The 21,417-nt window shown below is 41.9% G+C and overlaps 1 protein-coding gene across 4 annotated transcripts in view; it reads right to left on the bottom strand.

Annotated features, from left to right (window-relative positions):
* LOC110498114 (membrane-bound glycerophospholipid O-acyltransferase 2) overlaps window positions 1-17,268 on the bottom strand; it is an 80,882-nt gene extending 63,614 nt beyond the window's left edge. Inside the window, exon 1 of one of the 4 annotated variants that reach the window (XM_021574706.3) lies at window positions 16,874-17,268. In XM_021574706.3, the coding sequence (XP_021430381.1) occupies window positions 16,874-16,957 (84 nt within the window). In that variant the 5' untranslated portion in view covers window positions 16,958-17,268. The remainder of the gene's footprint in view (window positions 1-16,873) is intronic. The other 3 variants (XM_036955082.2, XM_090211479.1, XM_090211480.1) reach the window with 3 other exon arrangements.
* Window positions 17,269-21,417: the final 4,149 nt, after the last annotated feature.

Here is a 21,417-nt window from a genome sequence, read left to right as displayed (position 1 = left end):
CCCACCACAAATGGACAATGTGTGTGTGTGTGTTTGTGTAGGCTCACTGTACATTGATAAGCATCAAAAGCCACAGCTGTACACAGTGTTTCTATGTCCTCAGTGAACGTCTCTTTGTTTTTCTCCTGTGAGCCCTCCATTCCAGTTTCCTTCCTCGACATTGTTTGACGCCTCCAAAGTTATGCGCATATCTCAGCTCAACTGGCTTACTTATGTAGGCAATATGCCTTATTTGCATCGATGCAGTCCTCGCTCACTGGCTGTCAGGTAACAGCAGTCCTCGCTCACTGGCTGTCAGGTAACAGCAGTCCTCGCTCACTGGCTGTCAGGTAACAGCAGTCCTCGCTCACTGGCTGTCAGGTAACAGCAGTCCTCGCTCACTGGCTGTCAGCTAACGCAGGAGTGAGACTGAGGTGTTTTATTCTGTCAGGAGGCCTGTGACTCAGCCCAATAGGATCATGAATGGCTCTGGCAGCAGTCCAAATAGCCAATAGTTTGTCTGTTGTTCTGTTGCTTGGAGTGTGCTGCAGCAGTCCCAACCCAAGCAGTTCTGAGATGAAACCTAACTACAGTGTGAGTGAGTACATATCGTTACATAATACTACTTACAAATGCTGTGCCAGGACAATGATGTCATCGTGTTTACATTGTCGTTACAACGTATACAAAGGTTCAATTTATATGTCATGGAACCTCTCATAGCCAGGAGGTCAGGGAGCAGTTGAAGTGCAGTTTTAACAGAAGTGCAGTATCCCCTGGCAATGTACAGTAGTCTAGGTACAGTAGGCTACATGTAACCCGACATTACATTTTGAGTGGTATGCTTGTAGTGGGGACTGCTTGGGTCTTTCCAGGACTGTTTACACACTTGTTAAAATATAGGTTTCCCTCAGAGCTCCATTTATCCTGGGTGAGGATAAGTTTGTCCAGGAAAAGTCTAGAAACCACCCATCTGGCTTTTGGAGAGACCCTGGAGGGTGACTCACCTCAGTGGTGTCTGGACGACAGCCAATGCCTAAGTCACTGCCTACAGTAAAAAACCTTGATGGGCCCCTTCAGTGACACCAACCTGGCTTTAGCAAACCAGCTGATTGCAGCATATGGGAGCAGTGCCAAGAGGCAAAGGGGTTTGTCTTTCGGACATTGTAACTCAGGGGGCCTGGTCTGGAGGCAGTGACTCGGGAAAGTTTCGTGCGTTCCTGTGCTAACGCTGGGAGACTGCGGAATAGGCTGTCCAGCTCTCCTTTCCCATTCACACAAAAAAAGAGGGGAAAAAAATAAAAAATTATCACATTACACAGCATGAAAAAACAGCCTGCACTTGGCTGTTAATGTTTGAAATACATAACCCAACTTTCACTGTTTATTCAGACACGCAGTCTTGGTCACAATCCTTTAGTAACCATTAAATCAGTACAGAAAGTTCAGAGATGTGTGTTACGCAACACTAGCTGAGCAGTAGACGTAAAAAATGGTTTTGAAATCCATCACCACTGATTGTCTACTGCAGCGTTTACACCCTAAAAATGTACCTACCGCCTTACTTCCTCATTTTCTCTTAAGATACAGAAACCAAAGTCCTTCCTGTCTTCTTCAAGTCATGCTCCTTGGTGCGTCGACCTAACAGCTTTCTTTTACTCGTTCTGTGACCTTGCAAGCAACCAAGTCAGACCGCTAGCCTGCTTTTGGCTATCGTCGTGTTAGATATTCTGTTTGTACCTTTGAAACTATTTGCTTGTATCTGGGTATGCAAATATCCCTTGTCCAAAGTGGTGTGGGGATTTGAAAATCCCATCTGTGAAGGAGCATTGGTGGGGGAATTTCCATAGGGTGACTTTGTTGTGTTGAAAGAAAGGAAGACTAGAAGATAACTTTTCTGAGAAGCCAGCCCCCTTGTTTTTCCCTACCTCTACTAGGATAAATGACCCTACCTCTACTAGGATAAATGACCCTACCTCTACTAGGATAAATGACCCTACCTCTACTAGGATAAATGACCCTTTAAAAAACATTGATTTGCATTGTCTCTGCAGGGGTTTAATTTTGGTTTGTGTTCACAACCAACGAGCGCCACAACAGGCATTTTAAGCATCCTAAATGAACAGCTGGACACCCTGGACACTTCCAAAGAGGCCTTGATGTTACTGGTCAGAGTGAACGCGTTCGCCATCTGTCCATTGGGAGTGTGTGTGAACTAGAGGTCTTCATGGATCCACCTGCACCCGGATACCGAGACGGGATCCATAATTCTAAATAATGTCTGCTCTAGGATTGTCACGGGTATCAGGCGTGTCATTTTAACTGACTTGTTCGGAAGAACCTGAATCCCTCTCCCGCTTTGGTTAATAAAGTAGCTTTAGAAAATGACTTTTCTGCTGCTTCCCTCGCTCGGTTTGAACCGGGCCCGGAGCCGATCTATACAGACCGGGTCTAGATGTCTTCGGGTCCGTTGGGAATGGGTCCCTATATTAAAAAAACTTTATGAATATCAGGTCCGGGTGGGAAAGCCCCAGATCCTTTTCAGAACAGGTCCAATTTTAGGACCTGTGAAGACTAGTGTGGACACAGCAGCACCCCTATGTCAGCTGCTCCCTCAGAGAATGTGAGGTTGGGAAAATCTGCAACATCACTAGCAGTAAACCTACTCAATTAACATTCACATCACACTAGCCTTCAGATGACGTGTATCCAATGCAACACAATTACAGAAATGGAAGTACATAAGCCAAACTAAAAACACACATTAGACAGTCATACTTTACAAAGAGATAATCATAGTATATCTTAATGCAGTGATTTTATTTAACCAGGAAAAGCCCACTGAGACACTGTCTTTGGCAAAGGAGACCTGGCCAAGAAGGCAATACATTACAAAATGTAAAACATACAATCTCAACACAGTCCACATATACACTCCTGAAAAGTGTTTTGCACCAAAGTTGGCCGCCTTCATCATAGCACAGCAGAGAAACCACTGACATCATCAACAAGGTGTAGGCCTAGACTGCCATGTGATGGGCAACTATTGAGGTTTGCTGAAGGTTATTCCACAGACAGGGAGTCTATCCCCAGTCAGCTGACAAATTAAACCCTTCAGTGTGTAAAATGAAACCTCAGGAGAAGTGGCAGTGATTGTTTAAGTGTTGTCTTGTTCATCCGTGGAGGAGAGCTCAATCCCACTGAATGGCTGTTTAACACCAAACCGCCTGTCCTTTCAGCTTATGGAGCGTTGCCGGGTGCCTCTTTAGCATACACATCAGATGCATATCAACACCCAAAAGTGCAGCAAGCATAAAATCACCAACAGCTTGATAAATAGTGCAGAAATTATAAAAGGATTCATTGCATTAAGATACCTGTCAATTAAAAAAAAGAGTTTAGAATCAAGGATATGTTTTGTATAATTCTACAAAGTCCTAGAAAAAGCAGGCTATTGCCTATTTTAGTCTCCCTTAAAATAAAAACATTAGTGTAATCCATTTGACCAACTTCATTTGTTCATTTGATTAGTAGTCGAGTTACATTAATTAATAAAGCCCAGTTGCAGCTTCTTTTGACAAAGTAGAAACAAAAAGATAACCAGTCAGATGCACAGGTGACATTATTTGCTGTATTCATAAACAAAAGCACCATTGCATGAACAATTTTAAAAGGATGAATTGCCGGAGCAGGGGGTGACCACCCAGGGGACTGGTCATGTGCTGAATGCATGGACAGCACAGATATTCTTGGAAAAAGGGACATTTGGAAATAGAGCTGCATCCCTTGAATTATGAGAGTTATTTGACAGAGGGAAGTGTCTGAGAAACACCAGAACATGCTCGTTCTGATACGATATAGAAATCAAGATGCTTTACCTGCATGCGACTCTGAAGGAGGATTTGATAAAGTGATGATCCTTTCCCTGCATCTGTAAAACTACAAGATGTGCCCATCTCTTCATGTACAATTTTGACACCTGATAGACCTAATATGGTCACACTCAGCCTATAGACAAGATTACATTGACAATAGTCTAACTCTTATGTGTGAAATTGGTTTCGATAGCGAGGCTGTTCAGGCTGACTGGCATTGTTTGTTTCCCGGTCATAAAGTTGGATAGAATCACAGATATGTTTTGCATTATTCTAAAGGCCAACTGCAACACACAGCATGTTTTCATTAGTAAAAGAGTTACAGGAAATAAAACAGTCCTGTAACAGCTTCTTTTTACAAAGTAAAATGTTAAAGAGAACGATATCAACCCTCAAAGCACACAGTGAAATTAGTTGCTGCTGATAAAATAGCCATGACAAACTGATCATTACACTATTGTTGTCTTTCTAAATTAATTCTCTTCACCCTCTTATAATTAATTTACTTCACAAATTAAATTGTGAAGTAAGGTGCACAAGTATCACCCATTCCATTAATTTATCATTCATTCAGAGAGGAGAGAGAGATGCATTAGTACCTGGCTGGGTACAAAAGTCATACAGCACATTGCCTTGCCGGGTTAAATTAGTAATACAGTGCCTTGCGAAAGTATTCGGCCCCCTTGAACTTTGCGACCTTTTGCCACATTTCAGGCTTCAAACATAAAGATATAAAACTGTAGGTCAACATTGGATCATTCAGAGATCCTCACTGAACTTCTGGAGAGAGTTTGCTGCACTGAAAGTAAAGGGGCTGAATAATTTTGCACGCCCAATTTTTCAGTTTTTGATTTGTTAAAAAAGTTTGAAATATCCAATAAATGTCGTTCCACTTCATGATTGTGTCCCACTTGTTGTTGATTCTTCACAAAAAAAATACAGTTTTAAAGCCTGTTTGAAGCCTGAAATGTGGCAAAAGGTCGCAAAGTTCAAGGGGGCCGAATACTTTCGCAAGGCACTGTAGGTGTGTGTGTGGGGGGGATGGGGTTGACAAACTATTTAAATAAGTAAAAAGGCTAAATACTTTGTTTGTGATTGCAAAATTCTGACAAATGAGCAGTGTAAAATACAAGCATTTAGGGAAAGTCAGGGAAGGAGCAGAACCTAGATTTTTATTTTATTTACAAAATCAAACTTCAGTGGCTGTTGGCAGTTAATGGAATGTTTGAGGGGAAAGGTTCCCAGAATGCTGTGCAAGCAAGATGACTTCATCGCTACGGTTAACCCATATTGTTTTTAACACTCAAAACTGGTGAAACATCTCAACATAGATATCCCTCAATAGCCACATGCAGAGTGAGATAGTATAAGGTAGAGAGAGACAGAGCAAGACCTGTACTCAACACCAACAGGTAAATTTAGGCCCATGTTATTTTAACTGGGCTAAAATAGGCTACAGTAACTCAGATTTAAGCTCCTGGCAACATTTGCTTTCAGTTTCCACAGTGGCAACATTCATGAGTCACAGTGGTTTACAGTGGAGTCTGAACTAGTGTTGGTCATGAGAAGATATGGCCTTTTATAGCTGGGCTGAAAGTTGCAAAAGTATGCTTGGGAGGCAAGTCATACACAGGAGGATATTTTACTGTAAACCATACAGGTCACTTCAATTCAACCAATGTATGAGTGTTTCACTGGACTCCCTTTAAGTATTAGTGTAGCCCAATTAGCTCACTAAGCAGAGAATTTGTATTTCGTAGCATGCAGGTCGACTGGTCAGGGGTGCGATGGCTTCAACACCACACTACAGTTAACGTACATAACCCAACTCACGGGTTACTCATGCAGAAAATATAGAGGAATAAACATTCTAAAACTGTACAACCCTGGTTGCCCCAGTAACACAGAAAATAACATAGCTCGTTGCTAGGATACCCCTTGCCACGGGAAAGGGGTGGCTGAAGTGCATAGATATGGGACAGAACCTTTCAGCACAGAGCCAGGGGCTGTGGAGAACAAACATTAAACCATTCATATCTGACGCCCATACAACACCACTTTGAGAAGCAGGCTAGATCCTTTGAAGCCAACAGTGTATTCAAATGAATATCTATCATTTGAACTGCTTAACAATAGTGTTTAAATAACCCTTTTGATAATTGCTTGAAAATGGTAGACTAGAACATAAAAACTAGGTATAATATAGTCTTAATAGTATTACAGGCTACGCTAACGTTACATAAGCACTTGGGGGCTCCCGAGAGGCGCAGCGGTCTAAGACACAGCATCTCCTGACCCCTCCTGTCTCAGCCTCCAGTATTTATGCTGCAGTAGTTTATGTGTCGGGAGGCTAGGGTCAGTCTTATATATCTGGAGTGCTTCTCCTGTCTTATCCAGTGTCCTGTGTGAATTTAAGTATGCACTCTAATTCTCTTGGAGGACCTGAGCCCTAGGACCACACCTCAGGACTATGGCATGATGACTCCTTGCTGTCCCCAGTCCACCTGGCTGTGCTGCTGCTCCAGTTTCAACTGTTCTGCCTGCGGCTATGGAACCCTGACCTGTTCACCGGATGTGCTACCTGTCCCAGACCTGCTGTTTTCAACTCTATGGAGACATCAGGAGTGGTAGAGATACTCCTAATGATCGGCTATGAAAAGCCAACTGACATTTACTCCTGAGGTGCTGACTTGCTGCACCCTCGACAACTACTGTGATTATTATTTGACCCTGCTGGTCATTTATGAACATTGAAACAACTTGGCCATGTTCTGATATAATCTCCACCCAGCACAGCCAGAAGAGGACTGGCCACCCCTCATAGCCTGCTTCCTCTCCCTGTTTTGGCCTTTCTAGGGAGTTTTTCCTAGCCACCGTGCTTCTACACCTGCATTGCTTGCTGTTTGGGGTTTTAGGCTGGGTTTCTGTACAGCACTTTGAAATATCAGCTGATGTAAGAAGGGCTATATAAATACATTTGATCACTACAGATCCTGTAGCACTACACATAAGTAAGCAGCAAAAAAAAAATAATAATCTATTGGAACAAATATACTCCCCTGAGGTGCACCAATTAGAGAGATCAGGGATCAGGCTTTTAGTCCCTGAGCCATTACTACCGGGCTAGGGACACGCAACCACAACAAGCATTCCTCCATTACTGAGCCATCACTAGGGGGCTAGCAACCAGCCTTCCTCCATTACTGAGCCATCACTAGGGGGCTAGCAACAAGTCTACCTCCATTACTGAGTCATCACTAGGGGGCTAGGGACAAGCAACCAGCCTTCATTACTGAGCCATCACTAGGGGGGCTAGCAACCAGCCTTCCTCCATTACTGAGCCACCCCTACGGGGCTAGGGACCAGCCTTCCTCCATTACTGAGCCATCACTAAGGATCCGCAACCAGCATTCCTCCATTACTGAGCCATCACTAGGGGGCTAGGGACCAGCCTTCCTCCATTACTGAGCCATCACTAGGGGGCTAGGGACAAGCAACCAGCCTTCCTCCATTACTGAGCCACCACTACGGGGCTAGGGACCAGTCTTTCTCCATTACTGAGCCATCACTAGGGATCAGCAACAAGCCTTCCTCCATTACTGAGCTATCACTAGGGGGCTAGCAACCAGCCTTCCTCCATTATAAACCACAGAGGGAGGTGAGAACACAGCAGGCCCACGGAAAGCGCAGCAGCAACAAGAGAAGGCTCGTCTTACAGACAAGGAGAAATAAAACCACACTGACAACTTTTACATGCACACTAACAATTTAATAAACTGATTATGGCAGAAGGCCAAGTAAGGCATTAGTCATGTCAACACCTTGCTCTGCTGAACTTAAAATGGAAGTCATAATTGAAGTAAGCATACACCGATTAAAATACCTAGTTTTCTGAGCAATATTTCCAATGATTAGGACATGTAAACAGCTTAATAGGCATTACAGCGGTGTATATGAGCTGCGTATGTGCCAGCACCAGGTAGCGCAAGCCTCCCTCTTATGCGCGAGTGAAGTGAGTTCTTAAACTATAAGTATGCATCTTATAGTTCTCACAAACTTTATATGTCCGAACTCCGAATCAAAAAGTCTTCACAGAAATAACATGGTCACCGTGGTAGAATGTTTTGATTGGTCATTTTCTGCATTTATCAAAAGGCCCATCAGGTAGCCTGATTTCAGATGTGTCCATGTAAACAGGATTGTTACAGAAATCATACTTCTTGCAAAGCATGGAAATGTTTTAAACTATTATATTACCCTGACTATCCACAACAATCACATGATGTGCATTAAACTGTATTCCAATAAAACCAGAGCAGAGTAGTTCTTCATTAGTGAATGCTTTAAACATACAATGTGAAGCATCATTGGTACAAAGTATGCTTTTCTCCAGAGGAAAAGTCCCAGCGCTGCAGAGTAAACCCCTGCCTTAGAGCATTGGCGTTCTGAGGCTTACGACTTCATTGTAACAGGCTGGTCAGCGTCATATGAGAGTTGACAAAAGCCTTTAAGTCTGACATTGTAGTGTGGTTAAGGGCCGCAGAGTCCACTACTTTCTCAAGGAGGTACATGGAAGGGTTAATAAAGAAGAAACATTTCATAATTTACTATTACCATAATTTATTATAAGAAATGCTGTTGAGTTAACAAATAGTGATCTATGTACTTTGCTGTGTGACATTGACACATTCAGTTCAGCCGTTGCTTAGAAAAGTGTCACGACACCAATGATTTTCACACGAAAAGCTAAATATTACACTGGGAGTGTTTCCTTCTCTCCCTCTCTAATTGGAACGTAGTCATGCTGATGTTTGACAAAGATGAAGGAGCGAGAGACCCGACTCAGCCAAGCGGTTTACTTTAACATACGTCATTCTAAAGAGAGTGCATTCACAACCAATCAGACACAGCTTTCTTAAACAATTCCACACTAATGCCATTTGCACCCGTTATTACAGCAGATGGACTAATATGGAAAAAGATGAAACCACAACAATAATGACCCTATTAAGGAATGCAGGGTTTGGATTATAAATGCTATTTCACAGCACGGGATTAGGCATGTGGTCAAATGACAGTGTTGCCAGAACATGTCATTATAGAGCAACAATACCTGGTTGCATATCTGGAATCCCTGTGACACTCACGGGCCACTCCTGGCCCCCAGGCAATGGTCAATGATATGTTACACAGAATGAACACTTGTGCAGTGACTCATACTAATGCCAATGGGCTTACGAGAAACCCCGAGGCTATTCATTTGACTAACCATAGAACTAGGCTAATTATGTTGAACAACCTATCCTAATAAGAACTTCTCAGCATGACAAGCTAGACCAAAGACTTCCTTTAAAGCCAGACAGGTGATCACATTACCAAGAGTATGTCAACCTGCAGGCATGCTATAACAAGTCCCACCCACACAAGCTTGCCTCAGTGTGGGTGAAAGGGGTGTGGTACAGAAGTATAGAAGGGGCCAAAGCACTTCATGTGGAGAGCCAATTTCATAGCAGGCCTACACCAAGAAAGCATGGAGGGGAGCTGGCTGGGGCCTGCTCAGATTACACTGCCCACATTACAGAACTAAGACATCGGTAGCGAAGTTAGGGGGTAGCGGGCGTGGCCAATGGCGCCGTTTTAGAGGCCCTCTTGGCCTCAGAAACAGTTTGCCTTTTTAAAGTCAATTTCCTACAATGCTACACATTTTTCCATTGCTTATGCCTTGTTCTTGTGCTATCGGAGTGACTCAAACGTAAAATCAATGGGGGCCCCCACGCAATGACAATTTTAGATTCTCCCCGACTCTCAATTTTTTATTTAGGTGATTGTCAATTATCAAAGATGATCTTATTTAAAAATATATAGCACCATTATCTTTTCTATACACTGAAAACGTTTTACCTTCCAGAAAATGAACACTTATTCATCACGATAAGTAGCCTATACTAGAGAAATTTTACATTTGAAATGAAAATAAGTTTGCTAATGAGTAATTGCTAAAGTTCAGTTGGCAAAGCAAAAGGCACTCGTCAACTTCAAACGACCGGCTCCTTCATATTTTCATGCACACATAAAGGGTAAAGCGCATCTAACCCAATTCAAATTTCCTGTACTTCCTGTGTTCGCTGTATAGGGCGTTCTGAAACATGACATCAATGAATGGCAGAAAAATCATGAAACTCATGCAAGTGAAGTAGAACCCATAGGACTGATAGTGCCTCCAGAAAGTATTCATACCCCTTGACTTATTCCACATTGTTGTGTTACAACAGGAATTCAAAATGGATGAGCCTAGATAGATACATACATAATGAGAAAGTGGAAACATGTTCTCAGAAATGTTGTATTTAATTTTTCAATAAATGTACATAAGTACTCATACCCCTCGCCATGACACTCCAAATGGAGCTCAGGTACATTCAATTTCCTTGAGATGACACTACCACTTGATTGGAGTACACCTGTTGCCAATTCAATTGTTTTGACATTTAGAAAAACACACCAGTCTATATAAAAAAGGTCCCACAGTTGATAGTCAATGTCAGAAACTATACTACAATCAGGGCTCCAGAGTGGCGCAGTGGTCTAAGGCACTGCATCTCAGGCATCACCAGACATGCTACCTGTCCCAGAACTGCTGTTTTCAACTGTCTAGAGACAGCAGGAGCGGTAGAGGTGCTGACCTGTTGCACCCTTGACAACCACTGTGATTATTATTTGACCATGCTGGTCATTTATGAACATTTGAACATCTTGGCCATGTTCTGTTATAATCTCCACCCGGCACAGCCAGAAGAGGACTGGCCACCCCTCATAGCCTGGTTCCTCTCCTGGTTCCTTCCTAGGTTTTGGCCTTTCTAGGGAGTTTTTCCTAGCCACCGTGCTTCTACACCTGCATTGCTTGCTGTTTGAAGTTTTAGGCTGGTTTTCTGTACAGCACTTTGAGATATCAGCTGATCTAAGAAGGGCTATATAAATACATTTGATCACTACAGATCCTGGTTTGATCCTGGGCTGTATCACAACCGGCCGTGATCAGGAGTCCCATAGGGCAGCGCACAATTGGCCCTGTGATGTCCGGGTTAGGGGAGGGTTTGGCCATGGGAGGGTTTGGCCGGGGTAGGCCGTCAATGTAAATAACAATTTGTTCTTAACGGACTTGCCTAGTTAAATAAAAAATACCCTTAAGCCCAAGGAACTGTCAATAGATCTCCAAGACAGAATTGTAATGAATTTAAAACAATTTCAAGACTGTTTAAAGTTTCCGAGAGCAGTGGTCTCCATCATTGGGAAATATGGAACTACCCAGACTGCCTAGAGCTGGCCATCCAACCAAACTGAGCAACCGGGCAATCAGGACCTTGGTCAGGGAGGCAAAGGCAGACTATGACAGAACGAGAGTTCATTGGCTGAGCTGGGAGAACGTGCCAGAAGGACAGTCTACAGCACTTCACCAATCTGGGCTTTATGGGAGAGTGGCCACTCCTGGGAAGAAGAATTGTTTTTTTTAAATACACATGATAGCACCATCCCCACCGTGAAGCATGGCTGTGGCAGCATCATGCTATGGGGATGCTTTTCAGCGGCAGAGACTGGTCACACACACCAGCGGTGGGTTTGTCGCCAAAAGATGGATACATGTGCAGAAAATAACCTCATACCTACTGTAAACTATGGTGGTGGATATTTTAGATTATGGGGTTGTTTTGCTTCCACTGGTCCTAGGGCTCTTGTTAGGACAATAGTGTCATGAACTCTACCAAGTACCATAACATTTTAGCCAAAAACCTGTGTGCCTCTGCCAGGAGGCTGAAACTTGGCCACAAGTGGATCTTCCAGCAAAACAATGACCCCAAGCACACATCAAATCCACAAAGAAATGGTTAAATGACCACAATAATCAACATTTTGCAATGGACATCTCAGTCTCTGGACTTGAACAACATTGAAAACATGTGGTTTGAATTGAGGGCAGTCCATAAGCACAGACCGAAGTATATGAAGGACCTGGAAAGATTCTGTATGAAAGAATGGTCTAAGAAAATGTCTCCTCTGAGTAATTGTATCAGTATAAAATGTTTTGCTCATCTTTATTAAAGGGCCAATCATTTTGGAGGTGATTGCATTTAATTTAGAGCTACTTATACAAAAATACCCTTATACAGCTGAGGTAATATAGACCAACAGCCATTGGTTATGTAAAGAGTGGCCAGCTCTAGAGCTGGACATAAAGTTGCTACCTGTATTCCATTTAATTATGTATTGTGTTATTGTTTAAACCACAATGACCAAACTCTTCACCTGATGTGGACAATCTGATGGCAGATCCCTGCCCATGCTATTCATCATTTTTCTCCCTGCTGAGTGGGACTGAGATTAAAGATATTTTGTGCAGAATACTCTTCCCCATTTTGTAAATATGCAATCCAACAGAGCTAAGAGGGGCGGCAGGTATCTTAGCAGTTAAGTGCTTTGGGTCAGTTTCTTTCAAATCCCAGAGGCAACTAGGTGAAAACCTGGTTGATGTGCCCTTGAGCAATGCACTCAACCCTAATTGCTCCTGTAAATCGCTCTGGATTAGAGTTTCTGGTAAATGGCTCAAAATGTAAAATAAGGAGACATTAAGAAAATAGAGAATTGCAGGTGGTTGCGAACATGTCGTCCATCAGTCTTTCATCAGAGGCCTGGTGGCATAAAAGGAGAACGCAAACAAGCAGTGTCAGTATGGATGAAACAGAAGCTAAAAGACTTGCCCCAATTTATGAGATAGAATACATTCTCCCACAGCTGCTATGTTGTATGGCTGGGCGATATGGACATCGTATCACAATATTTATGTTATTTTATGTTTTTGAATAATACAAATTCTATATATGCTTTATGAGTAGTTGTGGCAACAAATAAGTCATTTCAGATGCGGCTTCCTCCATTTTGTTTGTTTGATACTGTTAATTTCCCACACGTTAAAAAATATATAATTTCCTCACTGCTACGCAGGGCTGCATGATATGGGCAAAAAAAGCCACACCTAGTTAATTGGTGAACTGTTGGAATATAGCGGGCAGCACATTGAATACATTGTTGTTTGACATAACATAGAATGAATAAGCCAGGAAGGATTTATTGACAGGGTAGGAACCAAATGTTGGTCAATGTTTCCAGGGGATCCTAATTGCGTTACATTTCATGTTTTTCTTACCTAGCTAACATATTAATGGATCAGTAGAAGGGACGCGTTGTTGTGTCTGGACGGGCTGGAGAGAAGGAAAATGGCATCCCTTGAGAGGGCAAGAACAAGATGTATGTCCGGAGAAGTGCACTATAATCATAAGGAGACGTATTTTTGTTTATTTAACCTTTAATTAACTAGGCAAGAACAAATTCTTATTTTCAATGACGGCCTAGGAACAGTGGGTTAACTGCCTTGTTCAGGGGCAAAACAACAGATTTGTACCTTGTCCGCTCGGGGATTCGAACTTGCAACCTTTCAGTTAATAGCACAACGCTCTATCCACTAGGCTACCCTGCAGTATACTTGGAATACAGAGGAGGAATGGCGGGAAAAGGGAGATGGTTTGTTAAAGAAGAATGGTAGAAAGTGTAAGCAGAGTGAGCTGTATGCCTGATCAGACAGGGGAATTGTGTGTAGATTGATAAGGGGGAAACAAAGCAATTTTAGAATAAGGATACAAAATGTGGAAAAAGTCAAGGGGTATGAATACTTTCCGAATGCACTGTGTATAAGTTATCCTGTATGAGCTTTTGTGCCAAATACATTACGTTGTTACAGGTGTCAAGCATATGGGCATTAGGCAGCTATGTGTATGAGGGAGGTTCCTAAGGGAGAGAAGTGTGCAGAAGGGCATGAGACAAAGGAATGTGTAGCATTGGGAAAGTAATGGTATGTGTTAATTTTCGGGGTGCCGATGGGACTAGGGTTCAGAAATGTCCGGTGTGAGAGAAGCAGGTTGAGGTTTCCAGAGTTAGAGTAGTGCAGAAGTTGTCAGCATTTATAATAATGGTTAACAAATGTACTGCAGGGATGGAACCGAAATTGCAGAAAATTTAGGTTGAGGCGAGCTGCAGAGGTAATTGGATGTAGGAGACTTGATGTCAGAAGAGTTACAGGGTGTGTTGAGTGGTGGTGTCCCGTCCTTTCAGGCGGTTGGCCTGAGGTAGGACAAGATATATTTAAATAGTGGAGTGTGGTGGTGGCTTTTTAGTGAGTTTTATTTTTATTTCACCTTTATTTAACCAGGTAGGCTAGTTGAGAACAAGTTCTCATTTGCAACTGCGACCTGGCCAAGATAAAGCATAGCAGTGTGAACAGACAACAGAGTTACACATGGAGTAAACAATAAACAAGTCAATAACACAGTAGAAAAAAAAGAGAGTCTATATACATTGTGTACAAAAGGCATGAGGTAGGCAAATAATTACAATTTTGCAGATTAACACTGGAGTGATAAATGATCAGATGGTCATGTACAGGTAGAGATATTGGTGTGCAAAAGAGCAGAAAAGTAAATAAATAAATAAAACAAAGTATGGGGATGAGGTAGGTAAAATTGGGTGGGCTATTTACCGATAGACTATGTACAGCTGCAGCGATCGGTTAGCTGCTCAGATAGCAGATGTTTGAAGTTGGTGAGGGAGATAAAAGTATCCAACTTCAGCGATTTTTGCAATTCGTTCCAGTCACAGGCAGCAGAGAACTGGAACGAAAGGCAGCCAAATGAGGTGTTGGCTTTAGGGATGATCAGTGAGATACACCTGCTGGAGCGCGTGCTACGGGTGGGTGTTGCCATCGTGACCAGTGAACTGAGATAAGGCGGAGGTTTACCTAGCATGGACTTGTAGATGACCTGGAACCAGTGGGTCTGGCGACGAATATGTAGCGAGGGCCAGCAGACTAGAGCATACAGGTCGCCGTGGTGGGTGGTATAAGGTGCTTTAGTAACAAAACGGATGGCACTGTGATAAACTGCATCCAGTTTGCTGAGTATTGGAAGCTATTTTGTAGATGACGTCGCCAAAGTCGAGGATCGGTAGGATAGTCAGTTTTACTAGGGTAAGTTTGGCGGCGTGAGTGAAGGAGGCTTTGTTGCGGAATAGAAAGCCGACTCTAGATTTGATTTTCGATTGGAGATGTTTGATGAGTCTGGAAGGAGAGTTTACAGTCTAGCCAGACACCTAGGTACTTATAGATGTCCACATATTCAAGAGTGTAGGATTAGATGTAAGGGTTTTGTTTATTTATTTATTTTAAGTATAAGGGAGTTATACTCCAGTCTAGTAGGTGGCGGTAATACATTTATTTATTTTACATGTAACCTTTAAACTAGGCAAGTCAGTTAAGAACAAATTATTATTTACAATGACGGACTACTTATTGGATACCAATCACCGTTAAACCTCATCGAAGTAGTAACATTCACGATTCACCTATACCTCTCTTATCGGGATAGGAATGTTTGTGCAATGGTAGGCTATCTAGGCCTACACCAGCACCAGGCTGTTTTAGCCATCTACGTTTGCTCCGACTCTTATAACATTTAGAAAACTAGCTAGCGATTAGCATTAGCGGCTAACAAGATGGATTTTAGCCACAACTTGCTAAGAAAAGACAAACTAGCAGACAGCAAGATACACAAACTAATAGTAATTATTGAACGCTTGTGGAAAGCAGCGTCGTCACCAACACAGTACTGCATCCGTCTGACCGTGGAGACTGCAGAGAGAACGGCAAGAAAGTGTTCGTGACTCCGTGGTGGAGCCACTGCTCGCTCCTTGAGGGGCAGGGTTTGGTGTGAGTAGAGGCATGCAGCAGTTGAGAGAAATACGACTCAAGTAGCAAACGAGTTAACTATAAAAACGGACATTACACGCGCAGTAGTTGCATATCCAATTTAAGAAACCAAACATTTAAATACAATTATAGAAGGTGAAGTAAAAACCCAATCATATCCATGCATCTGTAACAGTACAAATTTAAACCGTCCCCTCGCCCATACCAGGGCGCGAACCAGGGTCCTTCTGCACACATCAACAGTCACCCTCGAAGCATCGTTACCCATCGCTCCACAAAAGCCGCGGCCCAGCCCTACTCCGTAAAAGGACAATTCAGTGATAGCAAAGAGACACGAGGTTGAGTGTTCATATTGATTTGAAACAGTATTGGGTTACTGTCCCCATCACATATTTGGAGGGACCAACTGTTTTTTCATATGCTGCTGTACACAACCCCTGGGGATCTCTGGAAGATACAGTTTGATATGATTGAAGAGAGGGCTCACAGTGACACAGCAGAGTATTAACAAAGTCCGCTGGGTGTGTGTGTGATAAACGGAAATGTGATTAGAATGCAAGCATTAGCAGTCTAACGTCAAAACGACCCCTTACGATATGCAATAGTTATCAATGGACCACACCTTGTTACACAACTGGTGGGCTACGTCACACACAGCAGGACACTGATTGTGGTAGGCAAGTCTAATCGCATTAAATAATAAGCGATTAGCTAGGAGAGACACTGGTATCAATTTAATTGATTTAAAGGGTTGATGAATTACTCGCTTGAGAAGATGTCAATGTAGACCGCTTTGTCTGTGTGGAAAAAAAACGATTGGTGGTAGTATAGGCCTATAAGTTTTGCAACAGTGGCGCAGCCTAGGTGGAAATAGTGTTGAATGAATGGAACTTTCAATAAGCAAGTGCTAGGCCTAATACATCCTACAGTTGACAATCCAAACAATTCAACAATACACGAGAAGCTGAAGTTACCAAATTCTCCAATCATTTCGAAAATGTAAAAATATTAGTATCTAGTAGGCCTAAAACATTTTTTACAATAATGCAACAATCTAGCGAATGACGTCTCTGACTTTCTGATTAAGACGGCATTCAATGAGGTTATTGTAGCCTGCACGCTACAATCTCTGCATCACTAATAAAACCAGTTAACCTACAGTAGTACACCAAAACCAAGGCGATAATCAATTCAAAAATATATTTTTTACCTGGTCTAGAGGAAGATTGATTATCTCGCTTATCGGCTGCAGTAAATTGGAGCCAGTGCAGGACGATGTGGTTTCAGTAGCCATTATTGAGGCCGTGAATCCTTGCTCCCCTTCGCCGTCGCAGATACACTCTCCCCCGTCGAAAAACTGCTGTTGCCGTTGCGACGGACTACCAGGCTAGATGGTTGTCATCCGTGTTACAGCGCCACCAAAATCTACAGCAGATATCAAACAGCACCAACGACAACAAAGACAGTGTGGGCGGAGGGATATATTCCGAGCCCCCCCTCCATGACATTTCTCAGCCTATCGTGTGGAGAAAGTGATTTCAAGTGACCAATCAGATGTATGTGGACGACACAGAAAATATTACGTACATTTTCCCAAACGAATCAAATTTGAAGTCGACTGTGTCTCACGTGGACTCCTCCCATGTACATATGAGGCATTCCACTTGGAGAATAAAAATGTCGCATTCATAACAACTCGGAACTCGGACATCTCCGACTTTAGTGCGTTCACGACAACTGGGAACTTGGGGGGAAAAATCGTTTTGAACAGTCATCAAACCTGAAGGTCACTGACCTGAAAATCACTGTCATGATTTGACCTCGTTCTTTTCGGAGTTCACGGTTGTCTTGAAAGCACCATATTCAAGACAACTGGTACCATGTACAAATCTCAGAATTCCCACTTCAATGTGTTCAAAACAACTGGGAACTCTAAAAAAAATGAGCTCAGACTGGGAAATGTTCATTTGAATAGTAATCCAACTCAGAATTTCAACTCGGGAACTCTGGCCTTTTTCTAGAGCTCCAACTTTCCGACCTGAAGATCACTAAGGTCATGATTTGACCTCCCTGTTGTTTTGAACACGGCATGTTTTGAATGTGTTGCCAACCCGGGGCACCAGACCATGCAAAATGTTGCTGAACGTTCATCCTTAAGTCAGAACATGGGCTTGTGTCATGTTCAAAACAACTGGGAACTGGTAAATCTCTGACTTCCAAGCATGCAATACAACTGGGAACTCGAAAAATACTAACTCTGACAGGAAAAATTGTTTTGAACGGTCAACCAACTCAGAATTCTAGAAAAACTCTGGCATCTTTCTAGAGTTCTGACTTTCCAACCTAAAGATCACTGACGTCATTAATAGACCTAGTTTTTTACAGAGGTTCCATGCCGCGTTCTAAACAACTGGGAACTCGAAAAAAGGTCAAATCATGACATTAGTGATCTTCAGGTCGGAAAGTCAGGGCTCTAGGAAAAAAAAAAACATTTTAGGACTTGGAATTTCGAGTTGGATGAACATTCAAAAATATTTTTCCCACTCTGAGTTTGTTTTTTCCAGAGTTCCCAGTTATCTTGAACGCTCGGAAGTCAGAGATTTACAAGTTCCCAGTTGATATGAATGCGACATAAGCCCATGTTCTGAGATAAGGATGAACGTCCAGCAACGTTTTGCATGACATGGTGCCCAGGGTGGGTGGAGATTTTACTTAAAGTTACAATATTTAACTTTTTGGGCAACCCGATCAAATTCATAAACAAATGTGTGTTATAGATCTGTCATTCTCACTGAAAGCAAGTCTAAAAAGCGGTAGATCTGTTTTCTATAAGCTATTTCTATGCTTCCCGTTATTAAGTTTTGTTTTTGCATCTTTCACTTTGATTTTGTACAAATACACTATTTTTTGCTATGGAAAATATATTTCACAGCAGTTTAGATGGTACAAGGATTCTCTACACAATGACTTATTTTTACATAAACTGAAATTGGGCAAACTTTTAGAATTTTAGAAACCAGGAAATGGACACTAGGAAATGTTTCAAATGTGCAAACTCCACCCACCCGGGGCACCGGCAGTGGTGGAAAAAGTACTCAATTCTCATACTTGAGTAAAAATAAAGAAAACTTCATAGAAAATGACTCCAGTAAAATACTACTTGATTAAAAGTCTAAAAGTATTTGATTTTAAATATACTTAAGTATCAAAAGTAAATGTAGTTGCTAAAATATACTTAAGTATCAAAAGTAAAAGTGCTAAGAATTTTAAATTCTATATATTAAGCAAACCAGACGACACTATTTTATTTGTATTTTATTTACGGATAGCCAGGCTCACACTCCAACATTCAGACATCATTTAAAAACAAAGCATTTGTATTTTGTGATTCCGCCAGATGAAAGACAGTAGGGATAACCAGGAATGTTCTCTTGATAAATCTGCAAATTGGACCATTTTCTGTCCTGCTAAGCAGTCAAAATGTAATGAGTTCTTTCGGGTGTCAGGGAAAATGTATGGAGTAAAATGTACATAATTTTAATTAGGAATGTAGTGAAGTAAAAGTAAAAATGGTCAAAAATATAAATAGTAAAGTACAGATACCCCCAAAACTACTTAAATAGTACTTCAAAGTATTTTTTACTTAAGTACTTTACACCACTTGCACCGGGTCATGCAAAACGATCTGGCACAGTGTTACAAAAACTATTACAATGTTACAGTGTGCATTATGTTTTACAATGTATACAGTGTTACAGTATGAGGGAAATATTGTTACAGTGTATCAGCAGTTGAAGCGTTTGTAGTCCCATTGGGTTTGGTTGAACATATTTGGATTACCATATGAAACTATTACCTGCCAAAACTGATTAAGAAAATGCTTTCATTTATCTCTTCGCAATCTGTTTTGGCTCTGGCATGCTTGCTGTGAGGTAAAGCATACATTTGTATTTCTGTGAGGTAAGGATATAATGAAACTAAATTGAACATAGGTCTCTGCCTATGTTCAGTGCAGTGTATTTGAGTGTCAGCTACAGACTAAGTGTGTGATTTGCATCTAGTGGCCTAAAACACAGTGAAAAGAAGGAAGCCTGTACAGAATAAAAAATATTCCAAAACATGCACCCTGTTTGCAATAAGGCACTAAAGAAAAACTGCAAAATATGTGGGAAAGGAATTCACTTTATGCCCTGAATACAAAGTGTTATGTTTGGGGCAAATCCAACACAACACATCACTGAGTACCACAATATTTTCAAGCATGGTGGTGGCTGCATCATCTAATTGGTATGCTTGTCATTGGAAAGGGAGTTTTTTAGGATAAAAATAAACGGAATACAGCTAAGCACAGGCAAAGTCCTAGAGGAAAACCTGCTTCAGTCTGCTTTCCAACAGACACTGGGAGACAAATTTACCTTTCAGCAGGACAATAACCTAAAACACAAGGCCAAATATAAACTGGAGTTGCTTACCAGGAGGACATTGAATGTTCCTGAGTGGCCTAGTTCCAGTTTTGACTTAAATTTGCTTGAAAATCTATGGCAAGACTTGAACATGGCTGTCTAGCAATGATCAACAACCAAGTTGACAGAGCTTGAAGAATTAAAAAATACTAATGTGCATATATTGTACTTTCCAGGTGTGCAAAGCTCTTAGAGACATACCCCAAAATACTCACAGCTGTAATTGCTGTGAATACTTTCAGTACCAGTTAAAAGTTTGGACACACCTACTCATTCAAGGATTTTTCTTTATTTTTACTATTTTCTACATTGTAGAATAATAGTGAAGACATCAAAACTATGAAATAACATGCATGCAATCATGTAGTAACCAAAAAAGTGTTAAACAAGTCAAAATATATTTTATATTTGAGATTCTTCAAAGTAGCCACCCTTTGCCTTGATGACGGCTTTGCACACTCTTTGCATTCTCTCCAGCAGCTTCACTTGGAATGCTTTTCCAATAGTCTTGAAGGAGTTCCCACATATGCTGAGCACTTGTTGGCTGCTTTTCCTTGACTCTGCAGTCTAACTCATCCCAAACCATCTCAATTGGGTTGAGGTCGGGTGATTGTGGAGGCCAGGTCATCTGATGCAGCATTCCATCACTCTCCTTGGCCAAATAGCCCTTACACAGCCTGGAGGTATGTTTTGGGTCATTATCCTGTTGAAAAACAAATGCTAGTCCCACTAAGCGCAAACCAGATGGGATGGCTTATTTCTGCAGAATGCTGTGGTAGCCATGCTGGTTAAGTGTCCCTTGAATTCTAAATAAATCACAGACAGTGTCACCAGAAAATCACCAACACACCTCCCTCCTCCATGCTTCACGGTGGGAACCACACATACGGAGATCCTCAGTTTACCTACTCTGTGTCTCACAAAGACAGAGCGGTTCGAACCAAAAATGTCAAATTTGGACTCATCAGACCAAAGGACAGATTTCCACCAGTCTAATGTCCATTGCTCGTGTTTCTTGGCCATAGCAAGTCTCTTCTTATTATTGGTGTCCTTTTGTAGTGGTTTCTTTGCAGCAATTCTACCATGAAGGCCTGATTCATGCAGTCTCCTCTGAACAGTTGATGTTGAGATGTGTCTGTTACTTGAACTCTGTGAAGCATTTATTTGGGCTGTAATCTGAGACTGCTAACTCTGAACTTATCATCTGCAGCAGAGGTAACTCTGGGTCTTCCTTTCCTGTGGTGGTCCTCATGAGAGCCAGTTTCATCATAGCGCTTTATGGTTTTTGCGA

Source organism: Oncorhynchus mykiss, chromosome 19 (genome assembly GCF_057628025.1).
Source record: "Oncorhynchus mykiss isolate SJ-2025 chromosome 19, ASM5762802v1, whole genome shotgun sequence".
Lineage (NCBI taxonomy): Eukaryota > Metazoa > Chordata > Actinopteri > Salmoniformes > Salmonidae > Oncorhynchus > Oncorhynchus mykiss.
The sequence above is the reverse complement of the archived record's forward strand: the minus strand, read 5'-3'. Positions and strand labels throughout refer to the sequence as shown.